Raw genomic sequence first — 20,828 nt, forward strand, 5'->3', positions numbered from 1 at the left:
TCTTAATTGCTCCATTGTTTATCGCCATACCCACTGTGCGGTGGTTTTGTGCTGAAGCAACACCCTAGTCTTTTCTTGCTTCGCTGAGCTGAAATGAGGATTGCAAAAGAAGGAACAGATGAGGAGGGGCAAAAGAGGGCTAAACAAAGCAAGCAACATGGTTGACCAACGATTTTGGAGGAGCAATAGAGGTGCGCATGGGGGTGGACAGAGAGCGATGCATTCCATCAACCTACATCAGGCTATACCTCACAACCGCAATGCATGGAACAGAATAATCACCTGAAGAGACGGCCCTTCCAATGGAATGCAAACACAAGGATACACTGTTTTACATGGATAAATAGAAGGAAACGACATCAAAACATATTCTGCAGTTTACAGTCAGGGCTAGCTACCTAAGCAACAATAACAAAACATCTATTGTACATGACCGGCAGCTAGACTACAGGTCAATACCACAAGTCAAGCACAACAACCAGCCAGGTGTGCAGGGCTATCAAATGGCCAACAATCTAGCACTGCCCGGGCCACCGATTGGTTGTTGTGGTGCCACCATTGTACAGGCCCAACACCAACACAAACCTAGAACACCAGAAAAATACAGGAGCTTGGCCCAACCGCATCACAGCTGACCAGGTCGATTATTTCTCATCCTCATCAGGATCCTCCTTTGAATTCTCTTTCTTGCCATTTTCTTCTGCATCTTCATCATTCTCTTCCTCGCCTTCATCATCAGACATGCTGTTGATGACTTCCTCTATGATGCGCTTCACCTCAGACTTCCTATCCATAAGGTCCATCTTAAAGTGAGCTCCTGAGGTGCAAAAAAAAAACAGAAATGTCAAGTGCAATTCATTCATCATGACATTATTTAATTTTGCAGAGAACGACAGAACAAGAGGATACCTAATTTCCGGAGAATGTCTGCCAGAGTTGCCTATAAGAAGATAATATAACCCAACTTAGTGTGCAAGAGGACCAAAAAATCATTTGAAGAACGTAACATTTTGTGTCTGCATACCGTATTGAAGTCCACTTCTTTCAATATGTCACTGACAACAGCATGCAACTCTTTAGTGGTCGGGGCTGACCCAGCATCAGTGCTACCCTTGCCTTTTCCTGGAGAAAATGGAAAAGAGTTATGCATTAGTTATACCAGTTTTCCCAGTGGCATCTCGCAGAATGAACGCATTTAGTACTTGCAAATACTATATTTACTGGTTATGCTATTTCAACTACATCTTCGCTTTCACTGCCAATCAAGTCTTGCTTTCTAGTTGGTTTTCTCTACATCTCTTTGCTTTCACTACCAATCAAGCCTTGTTTATCAGTTAGTTTTTTCAACAGCAACCATTTCACATTCAGCTATCAGCCCAAATTAACAGCTTGCAAATAAATCTGGAGTTAAATAAAATATTCCTTCCATCTCATGAAACTTGTCTGAGGTTTGAGAAAATTTGGTTGTATCTATATACTAAATAGTGCCTACGTACATCCAATTTTTTATAAATCACAACTTTGGTGGGACGGAGGGAGTAGATGCAACACTGACTACAATAACTATGTTGCAGAACTCATTTAGTAGCTACAAGTAAAATATTTTCTGGTTATGCTATTTCAAATAGACCATCTTCGTTTTCCCTGACAATCAAATCTTGCTTTCCAGTTCCTATTCTCTACAAACCATTTTCATTTTCACTGCCCAATCAGATCTTGTTTTCCAGCTAGTTTTCTCAGTTGGTATTCTCTGCACCATTTTCCCTTTCACTACCCAATAAAATTTTGTTTTCCAATTAGTTTTTTAACAGCAACCGTTTAAGATTCATATAGCAACTCCAAATTGACAGCTCACCGATCAAATCTAAACGTAATTAAATCAAATAGTTGTAACACTGACTACAATAAGTATGCTGCAGATCATGTACCTTTATTTTCACTGGATGCCTTGGCACCTCTCTTCTTGGGAGTCTTATTATTGCTTTGGTTTTCTTTCTCATCCTTTTTTGGTTTAGAAACCTTCTTGTTGGCCTTATCCACAGGCGTATTAGGCTCTTTTGTTGAACTCTTCGAGGCTTTCTTGCCAGCCTTTTTGCTCTCCGGTTCCACATCTGGCTTTGCTTTTGCAGGTTTGGTTGAAGCCTTCTTTCCTGATGCATCATTTTCTTTCACCTTAGAACCAGCTTCCTTTTTTCCTTGTTTCCCATCTGTTGATTTTTTCTTAGCTGGAGTCTCCTCAGGCTCTTCATCACTCCCAGCATCTTCTTGCGCTTCAGAGTCATCATCATCTTCTCCCATTGGTACATCTTCAGAACCAGCAGGACCAGCATCTTCTTCATCATTCTCTTTCTCAGCTTCAACTGCTTGTTTCCGACTCTTCCTCTTTTTCTGTTTATAGAACACATTAGGATTATAGTAAATACCCAACATAAAGGACTGTCACAGGAATTTACAGTTCTGATCACCAAATACCACTAAATGCTAATTTTACTTAACTGTTTGTAAGCATAGGTGGCATTTACATAATATGCTTTAATAAGCTAAAAGCAGAATATATGGAATTAAGGATCAAACTGTTAGTGTGTGTATTTCCATTTCAATAAGCCCCACATTTCCTTTGTCCATGGAAGAATATATCAATAAATTATGGAGTACTGAAAGAAAGGACAAGGAATATACATTATGGAGGACCTACAACAAAACTGAAAAACTAGGGATCAATATTTGTGCTAAGCTACATAAGAAAACAGTGTTAAAAATCATGACACATAAATAGATAGAACAAAACTAATGTTGTTATTTTAGTTGATACAAATATATCAGCATATTTTCCAGGAGTCCCTTCTTAATTTTCAACAACATATTTAAAATCATGATATATCTAAGTTGGGATGCAACTACCATTTTTCAATTATTTTAGTGAAAAATCATCAAGGTGGTTTTGATATATGGGCATGGTCTAAAAAGGTGGCTACACAAGCTTCTTCTACGTGGGCAAAGAAAATCACAAAGAAAGCTAGAAAACATAAAGTAAGAAACTAAGAACTAACAGAGTATAAATTATCTAGATAGTCCATGAACCATGATGGTAATAAGATATGAATGAAAAGAATGCAAGAATGCAAGAGCACTATCTTGATGCTCTAGTTTAGATGACTGAGCACCAAACATCAGGACACAGATGAAGGCATTAGGTGGGTTTTCCAGCAGAACATTAGAAGTTAAAACGCTACTTTAGAGGTGCCCTCAGTATTTCAGCATAGCAAGTTATTACCTTCTCTCCAGAAGCACCTTCAGCAGATGCCTGGCCACTTGCTTTAGACTTTCTCCCACGTTTCTTCCCTTTCTGGAATGACAAAGAAATGGACAGGTATTTCAGTTTGTTGCACGCCTGCTGAAAGAATAGAAGTTCAGAAGAGCAACCTCAGCATTAATTAGAGGCCATACCTTTACTTCAGTGAGAACAACATCTCTTGTAATGCAAGGAGACTCCAAAAACTCGAGCAATTTGGCAGAAACTTCCTCCTGAAGTGCAGCAAAACACAACTGTTATCAGATGATTCACTGTGTATAGATCATCAAAAGGCATGTGGATAAGAAAATTAACCTTCTTTAATGTCCCTTTGACATTGACATCAAGTATTTCACAGAAATCAAGCAACTTCTCCTTGTGAAACTTGTCAAGCTTATCCTTTATCTTGGTTCTTTGCTTATCCTAAATCAAAGTTACAGAGATATCCATTAGAAAACACAATCATATTTTGCATAACACAGTACAAGTACAAGAACTCACTTCATTTTCAATCCAAACAAAACCAGAAAACTGGGATATATTCCTTTTCAAAAAATGGACCTGCAGAGGACCAACAAATAGTTAACATAAAAGATTTAATAAGCCAACTTAGAGCAACATAATGCAAAAGCCTTACCCTTGATTTTTTCCCAAACATTATAGTATGAAGACTCTGAAGAACCTCATCTGATTTTCTCTTTGACAGTTTAAAGGAAACTAGTGGAACACAGAGAAGAAAACAATTAATCCAAACTGCAGACTAGGACCAAAAATGATATACAAAACAATGAAGTATCAGTAACAAGATAAGAACAGTTCATATTATCTTTTTATTTGTTCAACAATATATAAAGAGCTAACAAAACTAATCATGTTACTGGACAATTGCAGCAACATGCAGAACAGGGGACTAAAAACAGTACTGAAATAAATTATGAGCATTGAGCAAGCAGCAGCATAAACACAAAATCCATAAATATGTACTTAGAAACACAGTGCAGGCAAATATGTGGAAGGAAATTAAATATAGCAAATAACGCATTGGTCCGCTTACAATGAATTGTGAATTATTCTACAGTGTACAGAGGGGCAAAGTTGCAAAGATAACTGGCTAAACAGATTGATTTGCTGGTTACAACATCATTGGGCAGACAGACCATGGAGTATGCAAAGAAACTTCTACCAGTCTATGTGTGCGGTGTGTCTTTTGTTATGTCAGACATATTACCTGGACAAATGCAAAGAAACTTCTAGCAGTCTATGTGTGCGTGTGTTTTTTTTGTTATGTCAGACATATTACCTGGACTAATCAGTGTACTGAATTGTGTTGATGTGCATAGCGTTCCAACTTACAAGTAGTTGCTAGGCAGACTTCCTCATTTACCTAAGAGGAGATGTTCAAGGTCGATACTTTAGAGCAACGTTGGTTAGAAAAGAAAAATGATCAGGACAACACTAACACTGTTTTCGTTCAGTGCTTCAGCTGATCTGGGTACCTACTGCTTAACCCTCAAATACCAGATATGTCAGGAGAAAACTGAGACTTTTCAGTAACAACAAGTTGCCACTGACTGCCGGTGACATTGCATACCAGGAATTGAACTTGTGTGGATCACGACTAGGAACTCTGATTCATGCCACGGGCAAACAGGGACATCGTATATATACAAGTAAAAGAGCCATAAATTAAGAGAGATGTCTCGGGGGCAACAAGAATTACCGTTTGGGATGTCCTTCAGCATCGTCCCAGAGCCCTGAAACGCAAGAGACGGCAAAAAACGAATCAGCAAACGAAGAAATGGGCAAACTTTCCGAGATCAAGGGTGACAGTTGAACCGGATCTCCAGTATCCTGCTAACATCTATCTATTTCAGCCGCGCTACACTGTCGCGGCAACTCAGGGGTGGAGATACCGGCTCCGCGAGGGTAGCTACGACAGATCGGGAGCAATAACGCGCTCTGGGGGAAGGAAAGTGGTGGAAGGGATGGGGATTTTTACCTGGAGGATGACGGTGGTCTTCTTGGCGGAGGTGGAGCGCGGGGTGAGCTCGGCGTACCTCTCGACGGTCTTCCTCTCCCTGGAGGGCCTCTCGGACGCGGGGCTGGCGAGCGCGCGCTCCTCCCCCGCGAGCTCCTTCCGCCTGCCCCGCTTCTTGGGCTGCTGCTCCTCCTCATCCCCATCTTCCTCCTGCTCCTCGGCGTCCGACTCGGCCTTCTCGGCCTCGGCCTCGGCGTCCATGGGGTCGTCGGCGGGCGGATCCTCGGGGGCCGGGGAGGCGGGCTTGGCGTCGATGGCCATGGGCGGCGGCGCCGGCGAGCTAGGGTTTTAGGGTGGGAAAAGGGGGGAAATTTTGGGAGGCGGAGCGGGGCGGACGGGACGGGACGGCGAGAGAAAGAGAGCAGTTTTGGGGGGTGCGTTACTCGGCGCACGCTATTAAATTGGGGATTGGGGATGAGATGAGATGGGATCGACGGGTGGATTGGGATTGGGCATTATTCCCGCGCACGCACTCTTGGCTCTGCCCGGGAATCAGACGTGTCCTCCCTGCGAAATTTGGGCTTTTACTCTTTTGCCCATCCTCCTTAATATCGCTTTATGTTGCTGCTCCCTAAAGAATGCTTTTATTGTTTTTCTTTTAGGGGCTGCATGAAATAGAAGATCTCAATCATAAATTGGTCCAAGAAGAATGTATTTCTCCTCCGCCTTCATCTCGTCGCCGCCGAGCAAGTAGCACCGTGACTCTAGCTCCAAACACGGTTGGCGATCCTTTACTATTATGTGGGTCTAGCTATAATGCAGTTTTATTGGACCAAATTGTGCTATGCGGCGGTCTTTTTCTACATCGTGGATCAAAATATAACAGGGAAATGGTTATATTATTGATACTTCTTTTTCTTTGGGGAAATACGGCTATTTTACTAAATTGGGGAATGGCGAATCTCTTATCTTCTCTCCCACGCATAGACTCTACCTAATCTAATTGTCTGGTCAAGATTTTTTGTCTACTTGGTCTTCTTACCATCGCCGCCAAGCAAGTATCACCGTGACTCTGTTTTCATCCATGGTTGATGGACATTTAATATCATGTGTGTCCACCTATAACGTAGCTTTGTTGAATCAAACTGAGCTATGCGGTCTTCTCCTGTGTCGCGGATCAAATTATACCATGGTTGATGATTGTCTTCCACCGCGCAGGAAATACTGCTAATTTACTAATTTGGGGAGTGGTGAATCTCTTATATTGTCTCCCATGCTCAAACCCTGCCCTAATTCGGTTGTCTAACAAAAAAGAAGAACATTCTTTTATCGCTTACTAGTAGAAACCGAGTATTGGGCGATACTTGTATTTATGTTTTAAGAGGCAAACAAACATATGTTGCAGTGTTATTTTTTCAAAACCAGCTACTTCAGAACCATGTTCCATTTCATTGAAACGAGACAAAATGGTTGCATTGTTCACACTGGCGGAGCTTAGTGTAAGTCAAGGGGGCCGCTGCCCCCCCCCCTAGGCCCCTAGCGTAGTTATTAATTAAAGGGAAAGCATGACGAAGGCACATGCATGGACTATATAAGGTGGCTATGGTTGGTTAATATGTGGTTAACAATCTTCTTCCATGTCGCGGATTAAACCATACCATTGCCATGGTCGACAAGTCTTTCCCGGCGTGTTGGACGGTTGATACTTGTTTTGAATTCACGTGGGGAATGTCGTTACTCCGTTTAAAAGGGCGCCATAATACTCTACTTAACATGGTAGTTGGAGCGTAAAGCCAACATACGATATTTTGATATCCCTGTTTGTAGAAATCCAGTGGACCGGTTGATGGGCAACACGTCTTCACATTTTAGGAGGTAGCAGCATAATACGATGCAATAGTCAGCTTGGTGAAAGATTCAGAAGATGAAACTTGCTCGGCTGGATTTGTGGTTATTGAGCCGTGACTTATTTTAATTTGTTTTTTTTTTTAAATGGGGCACTAAATCAGAAGAATGTGCTGAATTGTCATCATGGTTTGGTTTTAAATAGCGCGTTATAACAAATTGGGTAAACCATTAGAATCAACCATATGCGAAATGCAAAGAGCACGTCTTGGGGCAGGACGGTAAATGCCCCCGTTCCACAGGTGCTGGATCACTGATTCACATGGCAGGGCGCGCCGTCGGTCGTGTCAGCGCGCGCCATGGCGGCAAAGCCAAAAACGGAGGGCGTGCTGCCGCGGGAGGCCCTGTCGACTGTCGTGGGTTCAAAATTTTCGGCACGAAATTTTCGGCCTCCATCGCCTTCCCACTTTCCCCACCTACCCTCAGTTTTCCCCTCGCTCCCGCCCGCTGAATCCGATCGGCCAAAAAAAAATACTTCCTGCGCGCGCGAGCGCGAGCGCGCGCCTTCCGTTGACTAGAGTTTTTGGGCCTCATCAAACGCTTGGCCCACGAACCTTCTATCGTACTGAATCAGGCTGGCCCACTGGTGGCTGGAGACGTTCTGGGCTTCGTTTCCAACCACTGCGCCGAAGAAGAAAGAGAACCATCTCGATTAGGCTGGCTGACCACCGAACCTACCTAGGGTTTTGACCGTGCTCCCTCCGAGCTAAACCCCGGCGGCGCCCCTGCACGAGCTCTCCGCCACCGCCACCGCCACCGCCACCGCCCCGGACCCTACCGGTTCCCCCCGCGTCCGCGACGCCCTCCCCAAACCGGCGACCCCCGGCCTCTCCCCCCCCCTCCCCCTTTCGGGTAGTAGGTTGCAGCCGCCGCCGATGACAGCGGCCGCCGTCGAAGCCGACGGCGAGAGGAAGGCCGACCTACTCGTGCGGTAAGCTCCCTCATGCCTCGTCGTCCGACCGCAAGCTGCATAATCGCTCCCTTATAGAAGGAAAGGGAAAATTCACACGGGTTCGGTTATTTGTTTGCAGGGATGACGCGCCCAAGCTGCTCGCGGCGCTGAAGGAGATGAAGGACGGGCTGGACCTCGTCAGGTCCAAAGTCGAGTCCCTTACCCGGAAGGTACCCGTCTTTTCCCCTCCCATAACCGCCGGAACTGGGAACGATGAGGGAATAGAACTGTTAGAATTAACCTTGACATGTGATGTGTACACGTGCATGTGTGCACATTGTGTATCTGTTAGTTTGGTTTCTAGAGACATTCCAGGAAGAAGAGGTCGTAGTGTTAGCCCGTCAAATCTGCATGTCCAGATCGGTGAGTCCTAGAGTGATTTCAGGAGTGAGAAGTAGTCACGTCTAGTTAGCGCATTAGTGGAGTTAGTGGCATGAGTGTCTGCCTCGTGTATATATAGTATGCATTCAGTAATGGAAAAGTAGAGCCTACGGGCAGAGCAACAATGTAGCGTATGTGTTCTCACCAGGAGGAAAATGGCAAAGCAAAAGTTCTCCTTGGTCAGCTGTGTGCGTGTGTGTTCTTTTGTGAGTAGAAACAAGAGAGATTGAGAGTTTGAGAGGAAGATGAATATAGGAGCTGCGAGATGCAGCTCCAACAAGAATCTCCCATGAGCATGTAATGAACTGAGGATTGTGTATTTCTGTTCATTGTTCTCTATGTGGTGGATTGCTTGCAGGTGCGGAAGGGCCAGCTGCCGACGGGCGATGGGATCGGGTACCTGGAGGCCAAGCACCACCTGCTGCTCGGCTACTGCCAGGACCTCGTCTACTACCTGCTCCGCAAGGCCAAGGGCCTCTCCGTCGACGGCCACCCCGTCGTGCGCAGCCTTGTCGAGATCAGGCTCTTCCTCGAGAAGGTGTGCGTGCTTATGCTGCCTGATCCGTCGTCGATTTGTTAACCTGCCAGTCTCGGTTAATCTAGTAGCTGTCAAATAACTGATGGGTGCTATGTTGAATTACTCTGCGCGGCAGATTCGCCCGATAGACAAGAAGATGGAGTACCAGATCCAGAAGCTCACCAACGCTGCGGATAGCGCCGCTGCCCAGGACAAGGTACCGGATGCCCAACCCGTGCAGCAACAGGGCGAGGATGACCTGTTGAGGTATCGGCCCAACCCGGATATGATGGATACCAAGCTTGCTACTGATGGACAGGTGTGTGTTTTTTGCACCAACCTATACTTATATTGTCGGTTATAAGGGATGATGTGCGCACCTAGACGAGACTGCCTTTATAATTTGTTGTGTTCATCCATTTATCTGTGTTGAGTTCGCTAGCTCTTTAGACCAAACACAAATCGTTAAATCTTTCTTAATTTCCATGAGATGGAGTCTACCAATTTCGCTTGACCAGCCTGTTTTGTCTAATATTGTTATCATTTGGAGTTGGGAAATGAGAAATCAACACCAAGTCCAGAATTTGTTTGAATCAAGCTAAGTTGCTACTCGGATCCCTTCGGATGAATTAGGGATTGCTTGTGACATGACAGTTTTTGTGTCTTGTTTTAAACCAACACTACCACAACTTGTGTTATTGCCTGCTTCTGTGGACACTGCTGAAAAAGGTGTTGATTAAATATCGCCTTACTAACTGCACTGTTCCTGTCAACACTGTGATTAGGTTCCCTATCTTCTACTACATCAGTAATGATGACTAGTTTGTCACGTTCAGTTTATGCAAGTTCATTATGTCTGATGTTCAACTCTTGACTTTCAGGGCAATAATGGTGGTATCTACCGTCCTCCGAAGATTCAGCCAGTTAGTATGGAAGATAGGCGTAGTAAAGACAATTCAAGGAGAGAGGAGGCATTAGCCCGTAAGGCAATGGATAATCCTTATCTCAAGGAGATGATTGATGCTGCTGCTGATAGGCCGGAAGAGGTTTGTATAGTGTTCTGTTTGGGTACTCAGCTACTTTCTTAGGTATAGTAGATTGAACTATTTGGTGTGCTATTCTTAAGCGAGCTAACCTGTACCTGCAAATTTGCAGTGGAAGGAAAGCGCGGGAGATGAAAGCAAAGAATATTTGAATTACACGCGGCGCAGAGAGCAGCAAGAGAAAGCAGAACAGGAGATGTTCACTAGAGCTCCCGTAACCAAACGTGAAAAATACATGGAGAAGCAGATGATTAAGCAGCTTAATGAGTATGCTATACATAATTCTATAGAGTTTATGGAGTTAATCTTGATCCGCAGTTTACACTTTATAAAGTGAACCCATCAGCTACATTAATTAATTAATGAAATGATGATAGCTTTGGTCTCTAACAGCTGAGCTTGTTCTTGGGATCTTTCACATCTATATAACCTGTCCTGTTTCTATACACAGCGTACAAGGACTAACCGATGGATTCGACCTTGGAATGAACATGCTGCTTGATGGAGACAAGGAAGACGACGGTGGTGCTAGTGAGCCGCGTAGCAGGAGCGCGGGGTGGAAAAAACACCAGAAAGGCGGCAGGAAGAGGAAGAGGAATTAGTTCAAGCCTTTGAAGTCAATGTAAAACATAAGTTTTGATACACGTGAAACTGGACGTTTTTGCACCATAGAAGTAGGCATCAGTTTTGTGCATCTGTCTAGAAACATCAAGTTGTGTCCTTCAGATGACTGTCAGCTTGTCATATGTGTTTATGCAATTATGCTCAAGTGTTTGTGTTGGTTTCTGTTTTTATTTTTCTGTGTGTATATCATGATCTGCTTATGCCAATTGCTGCGGTGGAGTAGTAGTTCTGTACAACAGCAGCTCTTTGCAGTACTTCAGTATTCTTCTACAGCAAGAAGAAGAGGCAATACATAAGTATTATTCAGAAAGGCAATACATGAGATAATCTCTACACACCACACCTGAAAACAGTTGACTATTGCCGCCCTGCGAGGAGGAAACACTTCATCAGCACTTTCTGGGGTCTCGCGGTCCGAACACGAAGTTGCCGGCAGTGTAGACCGCCTGCAGACCGTCAGGTCGCGTAACATAGTCCCTGAACCTGAGCGGCGACCCCTTGTTGCGGCGTGGCATGACGGCGACGCCACATGCGCCCAGCCGAGGCGAGCGTGGCACGTACACCACACAGTCCTTGCTCGCGAACGGCACCGCCTGCTCCGCCGCCTGGATCATGAAGTAGCCGCGCGCGTCCGTCGTGCCCCACTTGGACAGCGCCTGCTTCCCTCGGCGGCACCGGAGCAGCGCCGCCGCGTCTGCACGCACACACAGGAAGGAAAAAACTGTCAGTGTCAGGTTACGTTGGAGTGCGTGGGTCGTTGTGAGCTGATGCCTACTCGGGAGGGGCGCGACGTTCTTGGACGGGACGTAGCCGGCGTAGCGGCAGTTCTTGCACCAGACTGCGCCGACGACGCCGATGGTGAAGTTGACGTCCGGCTGCGGGCGGGACACACCGATCGCCGTGCCGCGGGAACGGAGCTGGCTGATGCCCGTGGCCGTGGCCATGGCCGTGGACGCGAAGAGAGTCCAGACGCTGAGACAGGCCACGAGGCTTCTTGAGAACAAAGCCATTCTAGTTCGTCGTGCGTACTGATCAGCTAGTATCAGAGTATATGTATCTGAATCTGTGGTTCGGGGCGAGTCTGACTAAGAAGAGGGCGCAATTTATGATCGGAGATTCAGCTGGCTCGTTGCTCCTTGTAGCAGCAAAGTGGCACCGAAGCTTTAGAGTGGTGATGTGGATGCAAAGGGAAGTGCCAAGTGGTGTGCTCATGATTCGCCTGAGCGTTGATCGATGCCGGCTTGACTGATCACTGCATAGATCGCCGCCCCACGACGCACAACCTTAAGGCGAGCCAACACAGACGTTTCGGCCGCTACGTACGTTTGTTCAGGTGTACTACACAGATAAGTAGTTCGTGTCTGCAGATAAATTGTGTGGAGAAAAGGGCATTTCTCCTTTAGGGAACCTTTTGCCAGAAGTGTTGACAGTAGATACAAAGCCGAGTCAATGGAGTTTGTAACGCTTGTTACTGTATCCATCCATTGTGTTGAACTGTTGATATGATGTTCCTTTTTTTCTGGCATTCTTAAGGGGTTTTTTTTTTTTGCGTTTCTGGTTTGCGATCACATTGATTCCTTCCTAGCCATGACCAGCAGTAGCATACTGTATGATCTTTCTGTATTCCTCTTATATGTTTTTAATAATCAACACTAGACTGGCTGCTGATGAGTCAACATAAAGAGACAATTGATTCCTTCTTCTGTTGATGGTAGAGGGAATTGAGTTTCTGTTCTTTTTTAATATTTTTTGTTTCACTTTTTGTTCCTTAGGTATGTTGGGCCGGTGGGCCCTCAGCTAGATCCAGTCGTAGCTAAATACAAGTCCACGTAGTAATATCTCTTTTAGAGTACTTGAGTGATGTTCTGTTTTTCTCTCTATCTTTTCAGTATTAGAGCATCTCCAGCCACGTATCCCAAAGCGTCTTCCAAACCGCGCCGGATTGAGCGTTTGGGGGACGTGTTTTGTTCGTGCCGCGTTTGGGGGACGTCGCTCCCCAACCGCGTCCCCCAAAGGTCGTCCCCAATCAGAAATTCAAATTGTTGCATTTAAAAGAGGTTGTTCCCGCCGAATCGTCGCGATCAGAGTAGCGGCGATCAAAGTACTGGGCGCGCGATCATATTACATACCATAGTGCATGCTAAATTAGAAGAAGGGGTTGGCCGACGGCGACGTATCCTGAGTCGACGCAGGCCCATCGATCACGATGACCTCGTCGCGATCTGCCTGGTGTTGTACATGCTCCGTCTGCTCCGCCGCCGCCGCATAGGCCGACGCAGGGGTAGCAGTCGAAGACGCGTCAGCCGGCTATTGCTCTGCGGTTGCAGCCGCTGCCGCTTCCTGGACCGCTGCGTCGGCCTTTTTGTCGCGGGAGAGAAAGTTCGAGGAGACGTCCGCGAGGCATTTCGTGATCGACCCCTGCGTCTTCTCACACGACGCGGCGTCGGCCAAGGCGGCCTTGGCAGCCTTGTTGCCAGTAGGACGCCCTGCCGACGTTGCCAGCGACGCGTCCAGATCAATGGCGTCCTTCCCCTTGGACAGGCGCATCAACCGCCATTTCTCGTTCACTTTGAGCTTGCTATAGCAATGCATCAGCGCAAACGACTTATGCCCATCCGAATTCTTCCGGTAAACCTCCATGGCCCTATCAAACTAGCCAAAGGAAGCGGAATCATTTCATCGAACACAATGTAGGCGCTACAGATTATGGAAAAAAGAGTCGTACCATTTGGGAGACGTCGGCGCCGCTGTTGGCTCTCATCACTAAGTCGTGATGGTATCCATGGAAGGAGTTCACCGACGCCTGGAAAATTGATAACCCACAAGTATAGGGGATCGCGTGTAGCCTTTTCGATAAGTAAGAGTGTCGAACCGAACGAGGAGCTAAAGGTAGGATAAACATTCTCTCAAGTTCTATCAACCACTAATACAACTCTACGCACACTAAGCGTTTGCAATATCTAGGAAATAAAACTAAAGCGATAACGGGTATGAGAGGTGACTTTGCAAAACAATAAAATGCACGGAATAAATGTTAGTGCTGCAGCAATAAAACAAACTAAACTAACAGTACCATGAGTGTGGAAAGGCGGTGGTAATAGTGGTGGCTTTGTCCAAGATCAATTAGTGAAGATCTTGGGTTCAATGTCCTCGATGCAGCTTTCTATGTAGGAGAGGCTAAATATACATGCTCTCCCTCCGGGATTACAAGTACTATATGATTGGCTTGCTAGCAAACATCCGTAAATACTAGCAAGCATTAAGGTTTCCCCTACCATAGCCTTAAGTAAATGGTCCTCTTACTCCCATACATGCAACTATCTGGTTCGCGTCCTTAGGTTTCCGTCACTCCGGCAGAACTTCCCCCTTCTAGTATACAAGTACTACCAACCCTATGGTGCTTGATCCATGCGTGCACAAATATAATGGACACCAAGGACGGTAACATATCAACATACAACTCTAATGAACCAAAGAGAAATAACCAATCAATCAAAGAACAAATAAACTATGGCAACATGACATAGATCATAGGATTATAACTTGTAGCATCAAACACCATGTTTACATAGGGCAGTACAGAGGTTTGTGAGAGGATGGACCAATGAATACAATGAGGAGTTGGTGATGGATATGGCGGTGAAGACGTTGGAGGCTCAGCGAGGAGCGCCGGGAGGCGGAGGCGTGGGCGGCGCCGGCGGCGGCGCGGGGGACTCCTTCCCCGCTGCCGGCATCATGGGGGATCGCCGCCCCTTAGCCTTCTTCTTCCTTGAGTTGGTGCTGGTGTAGATGAGTGTTTCCCCCGCCTTGGCTGCTATCAAGGAGGAGGATTTTCGTGACAATGCTTGGAGGCCTCCAAAAATAGGGTTTCCCATCAATATATAGTGTTGGAGATGCAATCTAGGCCATGGGATGGATGCCCCTTTGATCCAAGGGCTCTTGGGCACCTCTAGAACCTTCCTATGACTCCCGTCTGTCCTTCATGAGCCTCACAACTCGTGGCAGGGCCGAAATATCCAGGTATGGAAAGAGTTTGTGTCAAATACGTCACCAACTTTTGGAGTCCCGAGACTGCACGAACCTCTGCAGTAATTCTGCTTTCCCGGATGCATCCGTTGTCCTTTTTGGACGAATAAGATGTCCAAAGTGTTCGGTTTGAAATTCTCTACAACTTTGTAGTTTACGACTTTTCCATTGGATGTCGTTTTGATGGAGTTTCAAAGCGATCTTTCAAAAGTGTTCAGCAGAGACAGATTTCGGGAAATTCCAGATTTCACCATAATGAGCTATTTCCTTCCATATTTGCCTATTTCCTGCACAACAAAGTTGAAACCAAGAACTTGTGCACTTTTGCAACTATTAATAGGTTAGTCCCTTAAAACATATAGTAATTGGTGTAAAACAAGCGTGGAACATCAAAAATTATAGATACGTTTGCGACGTATCAACATCCCCAAGCTTAACTCCTGCTCGTCCTCGAGTAGGTAAGAGATAAAAAGAATAATTTTTGAGGTGACATACACCTTCAAAGTTCAAAGGATGACTAGATACAAATAATTTAAGAACAATTAATAACACATTCATGATTCAATCAATAATAATTTTGGGACCATGCACATAGAACTAAGAATGACAACTATGCTCTCATAAGACGGTGCATATAACTTAGAAGATGAAGACTCAACATAAAAGTAAAAGAATAGCCCTTCGCAGAGGGAAGTAGAGATTAAACATGTGCTAGAGTTTTTTATTTTGAAAACATAGAGATATAAAATTTCAAGAGAGGCAATTGTGTCAGCGGTAGCAATAAGTAATATAGGTTATGTATAAAACTTCCTATAATTTGCAAGCCTCATGCATCGAATACTAATAGCGCCCGCACCTTGTCCTAATTAGCTCGGATTTTCATGGATTATCATCGCACTACATATGTTTCAACCAAGTTTCACAAAGGGGTACCTCCATGCCACCTGTACAAAGGTCTAAGGAGAAAGTTCGCATTGGATTTCTCGCTTTTGATTATTCTCAACTTAGACATCCATACCGGGACAACATGGACAACAGACAAATGGACTCCTCTTTAAGCTTAAAGCTTTTGGCAACATAAATTTCTCATAAGAGATTTTTGAGGTTTTAATGTCCATGCTGAAACTTCTACCATGTAAATATGGCTTTGGTTAGCGACACAATGTTCTTCTCTAACAATATGCATACTCTAACCTTTTATCATGGTTATCTCCTTTACTTCAGACAAGACGGACATGCATAGTAACTCACATGATATTTATCAAAAATATGATGATGATGTCCCCATGTCAGCATGGTTGCCACACAACAAGCAGCTTATAAGAACTAAGATACATAAGTGACATATTCCTCACCACAATATTTTTTAGCCTACTTTCCCATGAGCTATGTATTGCAAAAACGAGGAATTATTTTGAAGGTTTTAAAGGTAGCACATGTAAATTTACTTGGAGTGGTGGTGAAATACCACATATAGGTAGGTATGGTGGACACTTTTGGCATATTTTGGTTTTTGGTGGTTGGATGCACGAGTAGAGATCATACTCAGTACAGAATAAAGTCTAGCAAAAAGAAAGATAGCGACAAACTAAGAGAGCAATAATGGTCATAATCATGCATAGCGATAAAACTTATTAATTAAAGCATATGGTGATATTAAAAGTCTAAACTAAATGATCAATTCAACTCAATTGAAACATCAGAGGAGATCTTCCATTTGCATCACTATTAATATTAAACCTTTTTACTCGTATCCAACACCAATCAACTTATTTGAAACAACTCACATTTATAATATTCATTAAAGATCAGAGAGCTAATCATATATAACTGAAGCATACTAACAAGCTCTGAACAAAATAGGAGTGAAAAACTAGAGATAAACACAGTACTAGCAAAAATAAAACGTTCGTTGAACAATAAGAGTGAAAACTAGAGCGTTCATACAATTAAAACGGAGCGTGCCTCTCTCCCAAACAAACATGGTATGATGGTGCTCACTTTATTGAAATAAAATACACAACAGAAAATAAAGACGCTCCAAGAATAACACATAGTATATGAAGCAATAAAAATATAGTGAACAGAAACAGGACCTGATATTTTTATTGATGAAGAAGGGATGCCTTGGGCATCCCCAAGCTTTGACGCTTGTACTTCTTGAATATATCTTGGGGTGACATGGGCATCTCCAAGCTTGAGCTTTTGTCCATTCTTCATCTCATCTCATCATTCTTCTTTCCTACACTTGAAAACTTCCTTCATACAAAACTCATCACAAATCTCATTAGCAGCGTTAGTGCAATGATAATATTAATCAAATCTACAAAGTTCAGTGTGACATATGAAAAGCATTTTAATAAGCATTATCTACTGTAGCACAACTTCAATAAGGTTCTTTGATCAAGAGAACTCAAAATGGAGGGCAAAAAGATGGAAATGCAAAACAGTGCAAGAATCTGTCAAAACAGAACAGTTCGTAAAAATTGATTTTTAAAAAATAGTTACGCTGCGTAACTCGAAAAACTCTGAACTAATGAAAGTTAGATAAATACCTGGGGAAGATGCTCGTAAATTGGCAGCTCAAACTTACGTTTTGGTGATTTTTGGCGATTTTTCTCGTGACGAACCAGAAACATTAAACAAGATTGCAAATCCCCCAAATAACACTTTCTTACCATTAGAGGCAATTCTTGGCATAAAAACAAAACAAACATGATAAGAAGAGGTCATTACAATAGTAATGACTTCCAAGACTCAACAAAGCAGTAAATAACAGAGATATAAACATATTAGGTTGTCTCCCATAAAGCTCTTTCTTTATAGCCATTTAAGATGGGCATGATTATTTGATGGAGCTCTCAACCCCCCCCCCCTTTTTTTGTTGTTTTCCAATTATAAGTGAAACTGACAAAGAAAGAAGAACCAAATAAAAAACCTAATAAAATTAAATAGGATAAAACCAAAGATAATAAAAGCAACTATATACAATGCTTACATGTGGATGGGTAATATTGAGTTTGAAGGAGACAACCTCATGTTGGTTGATGAATAGGGGGGTGCCTTGGGCATCCCCAAGCTTAGATATTTGCATCTTCTTGAATATTCTCTTGGGATCCATCTACACATCCCCAAGCTTGAGCTCTTGCATTCTCTTGCTCATCTCATATCACCATATTGATTGGAACTTAAAAACTGCATCCACATAAAGTTTCACAAAACTCATTAGTAGGTTAGTACTCATTAAATAAAATCCACAAGTGTTCAAGTATCCCTAATTTCTATAAAATCTATCAAATATTTAGCCACTGTAATACTGAGGTTTCTTATTATTTCAATCGTACATTGAAACGAAGGAAACTTTTGAATCCTCAGTACAATATTTAAACAAAGAGAATAGAAATCTGTCAAAACTGAACACTCTGTAAAGATGTCACTCAATGAGATAGTTACATAACTCAAATCGAAAAACTCATGATTAATGAAAGACAGATCATAACCTCAGGTCTATGCACAAAAAAATCAGATCAAAATGCCATACTGAGATTTTTCACGAATTTTTGCAGCACAGCACAGGAAATCTGTCTCAACAGAATCAGTCCGTAAAGATTGAATTATTAGATCTGTCTACGTACCTCAAATCAGAAAAGTCAGAACTAACGAAAGTTAGATAGCAAGCACTACTATGCACTCAAGAAATTTCAGATCAAGATCACGTTTTGGTGTCTTTTAAAATTTTCTACAGTGGAACACATGAAATCTGTTTTCTAGGCAGCATAGTGACAATCTTGCATAACAAACTAGGGGTTATCTATACATTCTATTTACAGCGGGATATGTACACTATATACACTATTTACAAGTTTTTAATGAAAAGCTTACATGGAAAGAATTGTTTTGGTTTCACAGACATGAACACAAGTGTTCAAGGTCGACCCCCACTTCACCATTACTCATCTTTCCAATCACTTTTCTTTTCTGAAAATATTTTTTTATTTTTTTATATAAGAAGAACGACTTTTTTTTGTAATTCGCATTCCCTATCCATACAAGAGATAGAGAACAACTAGGTACATGAAGTAAAACTACTTAGAGATAAAGCAAACAAGTGCACACGAAAATATTCACCTACGCTATTGCTCCCCGGCAACGGCGCCAGAAAAGGTCTTGACAACCCACAAATATAGGGGATCGCGTGTAGCCTTTTCGATAAGTAAGAGTGTCAAACCCAACGAGGAGCTAAAGGTAGGATAAACATTCTCCCAAGTTGTATCAACCACTGATACAACTCTACGCACACTAAGCATTTGCAATATCTAGGAAATAAAACTAGAGCGATAACGGGTATGAGAGGTGACTTTGCAAAACAATAAAATACACGGAATAAATGTTAGTGCTGCAGCAATAAAACAAACTAAACTAACAGTACCATGAGTGTGGAAAGGCGGTGGTAATAGTGGTGGCTTTGTTCAAGATCAATTAGTGAAGATCTTGGGTTCAATGTCTTCGATGCAGCTTTCTATGTAGGAGAGGCTAAATATACATGCTCTCCCTCCGGGATTACAAGTACTATATGATTGGCTTGCTAGCAAACATCCGTAAATACTAGCAAGCATTAAGGTTTCCCCTACCATAGCCTTAAGTAAATGGTCCTCTTACTCCCATACATGCAACTATCTGGTTCGCGTCCTTAGGTTTCTGTCACTCCGGCAGAGCTTTCCCCTTCTAGTATACAAGTACTACCAACCCTATGGTGCTTGATCCATGCGCGCACAAATATAATGGGCACCAAGGACGGTAACATATCAACATACAACTCTAATGAACCAAAGAGAAACAACCAATCAATCAAAGAACAAATAAACTATGGCAACATGACATAGATCATAGGATTATAACTTGTAGCATCAAACACCATGTTTACATAGGGCGGTACAGAGGTTTGTGAGAGAATGGACCACTGAATACAATGAGGAGTTGGTGATGGAGATGGCGGTGAAGACGTTGGAGGGCTCAGCGAGGAGCGCCGGGAGGCGGAGGCGTGGGCGGCGCCGCCGCCGCCGGCATCATGGGGGAGCGCCGCCCCTTAGCCTTCTTCTTCCTTGAGTTGGTGCTGGTGTAGATGAGTGTTTCCCCCGCCTTGGATGCTGCCAAGGAGGAGGATTTTCGTGACAATGCTTGGAGGCCTCCAAAAATAGGGTTTCTCATCAATATATAGTGTTGGAGATGCAATCTAGGCCATGGGATGGATGCCCCTTTGATCCAAGGGCTCTTGGGCACCTCTAGAACCTTCCTAGGACTCCCATCTGTCCTTCATGAGCCTCATAACTCGTGGCTGGGCCGAAATATCCAGGTATGGAAAGAGTTTGTGTCAAATACGTCACCAACTTTTGGAGTCCCGAGACTGCACGAACCTTTGCAGTAATTCTGCTTTTCCGGATGCATTCGTTGTCCTTTCTAGACAAATAAGATGTCCAAAGTGTTCGGTTTGAAATTCTCTACAACTTTGTAGTTTATGACTTTTCCATTGGACGTCGTTTTGATGGAGTTTCGAAGCGATATTTGAAAAGTGTTCAGCAGGAACAGATTCTATTTCCTTCCATATTTGCCTATTTCCTGCACAACAAAGTTGAAACCAAGAACTTGTGCACTTTTGCAACTATTAATAGGTTAGTCCCTTAAAACATATAGTAATTGGTGTAAAACAAGTATGGAACATCAAAAATTATAGATACTTTTGCGACGTATCAATGATGGCCCATCGCGTCGACATTGCCTTTTGGCTTCTCTTCATTGTCACTTTGTTGTAGACGCTGTTGATGAGTTTGCGCTCATCGAACTCGGCCTTGATCCTCGCACAATACTTCCCGTATTTTTGGTTGGCGCCGATGATGGAGTCATGGCTCACCGTAGCCCACGACTCGCACAGACAAAGATCCTCCAAAACTGTAATGTCTCAGGTTTAGAGACGATCGAGGGGTAGATTTTAGAAAGGGATGTGCATTGTATCGTAAATTCTGGGGAAAATTTTGCACTTTTTAAAGAAAACTGAATCGAAGGGGGACAAGTTTCTCTCTCGATACCTTACAGGGTTAGGGTTTCGAGAGTGC

At 43.6% G+C, this 20,828-nt stretch overlaps 2 protein-coding genes across 2 annotated transcripts; one reads left to right on the top strand and one right to left on the bottom strand.

Moving 5' to 3' along the window:
- Positions 1–261: 261 nt before the first annotated feature.
- Positions 262–5,606, bottom strand: LOC124660554 (DEK domain-containing chromatin-associated protein 1-like). The gene is made up of 11 exons (XM_047198375.1): positions 5,292–5,606; positions 5,013–5,046; positions 3,930–4,009; positions 3,794–3,853; positions 3,608–3,715; positions 3,448–3,525; positions 3,275–3,346; positions 1,929–2,388; positions 1,025–1,122; positions 910–940; positions 262–817 (listed from the first exon to the last, which is right to left on the bottom strand). The coding sequence occupies exons 1-11, from the start codon at positions 5,589–5,591 to the stop codon at positions 645–647; spliced, it is 1,494 nt and encodes a 497-aa protein (XP_047054331.1). The 5' UTR covers positions 5,592–5,606; the 3' UTR covers positions 262–644.
- Positions 5,607–8,050: 2,444 nt separating this feature from the next.
- LOC124666091 (neuroguidin-A) lies at positions 8,051–10,854 on the top strand. Its single transcript, XM_047203440.1, has 7 exons — positions 8,051–8,106; positions 8,207–8,297; positions 8,867–9,046; positions 9,162–9,344; positions 9,907–10,071; positions 10,181–10,335; positions 10,520–10,854. The coding sequence occupies exons 1-7, from the start codon at positions 8,051–8,053 to the stop codon at positions 10,668–10,670; spliced, it is 981 nt and encodes a 326-aa protein (XP_047059396.1). The 3' UTR covers positions 10,671–10,854.
- The last annotated feature ends 9,974 nt before the right edge of the window (positions 10,855–20,828 follow it).

This window comes from Lolium rigidum, chromosome 6 (assembly GCF_022539505.1).
Source record: "Lolium rigidum isolate FL_2022 chromosome 6, APGP_CSIRO_Lrig_0.1, whole genome shotgun sequence".
In the NCBI taxonomy this organism is placed as follows: domain Eukaryota; kingdom Viridiplantae; phylum Streptophyta; class Magnoliopsida; order Poales; family Poaceae; genus Lolium; species Lolium rigidum.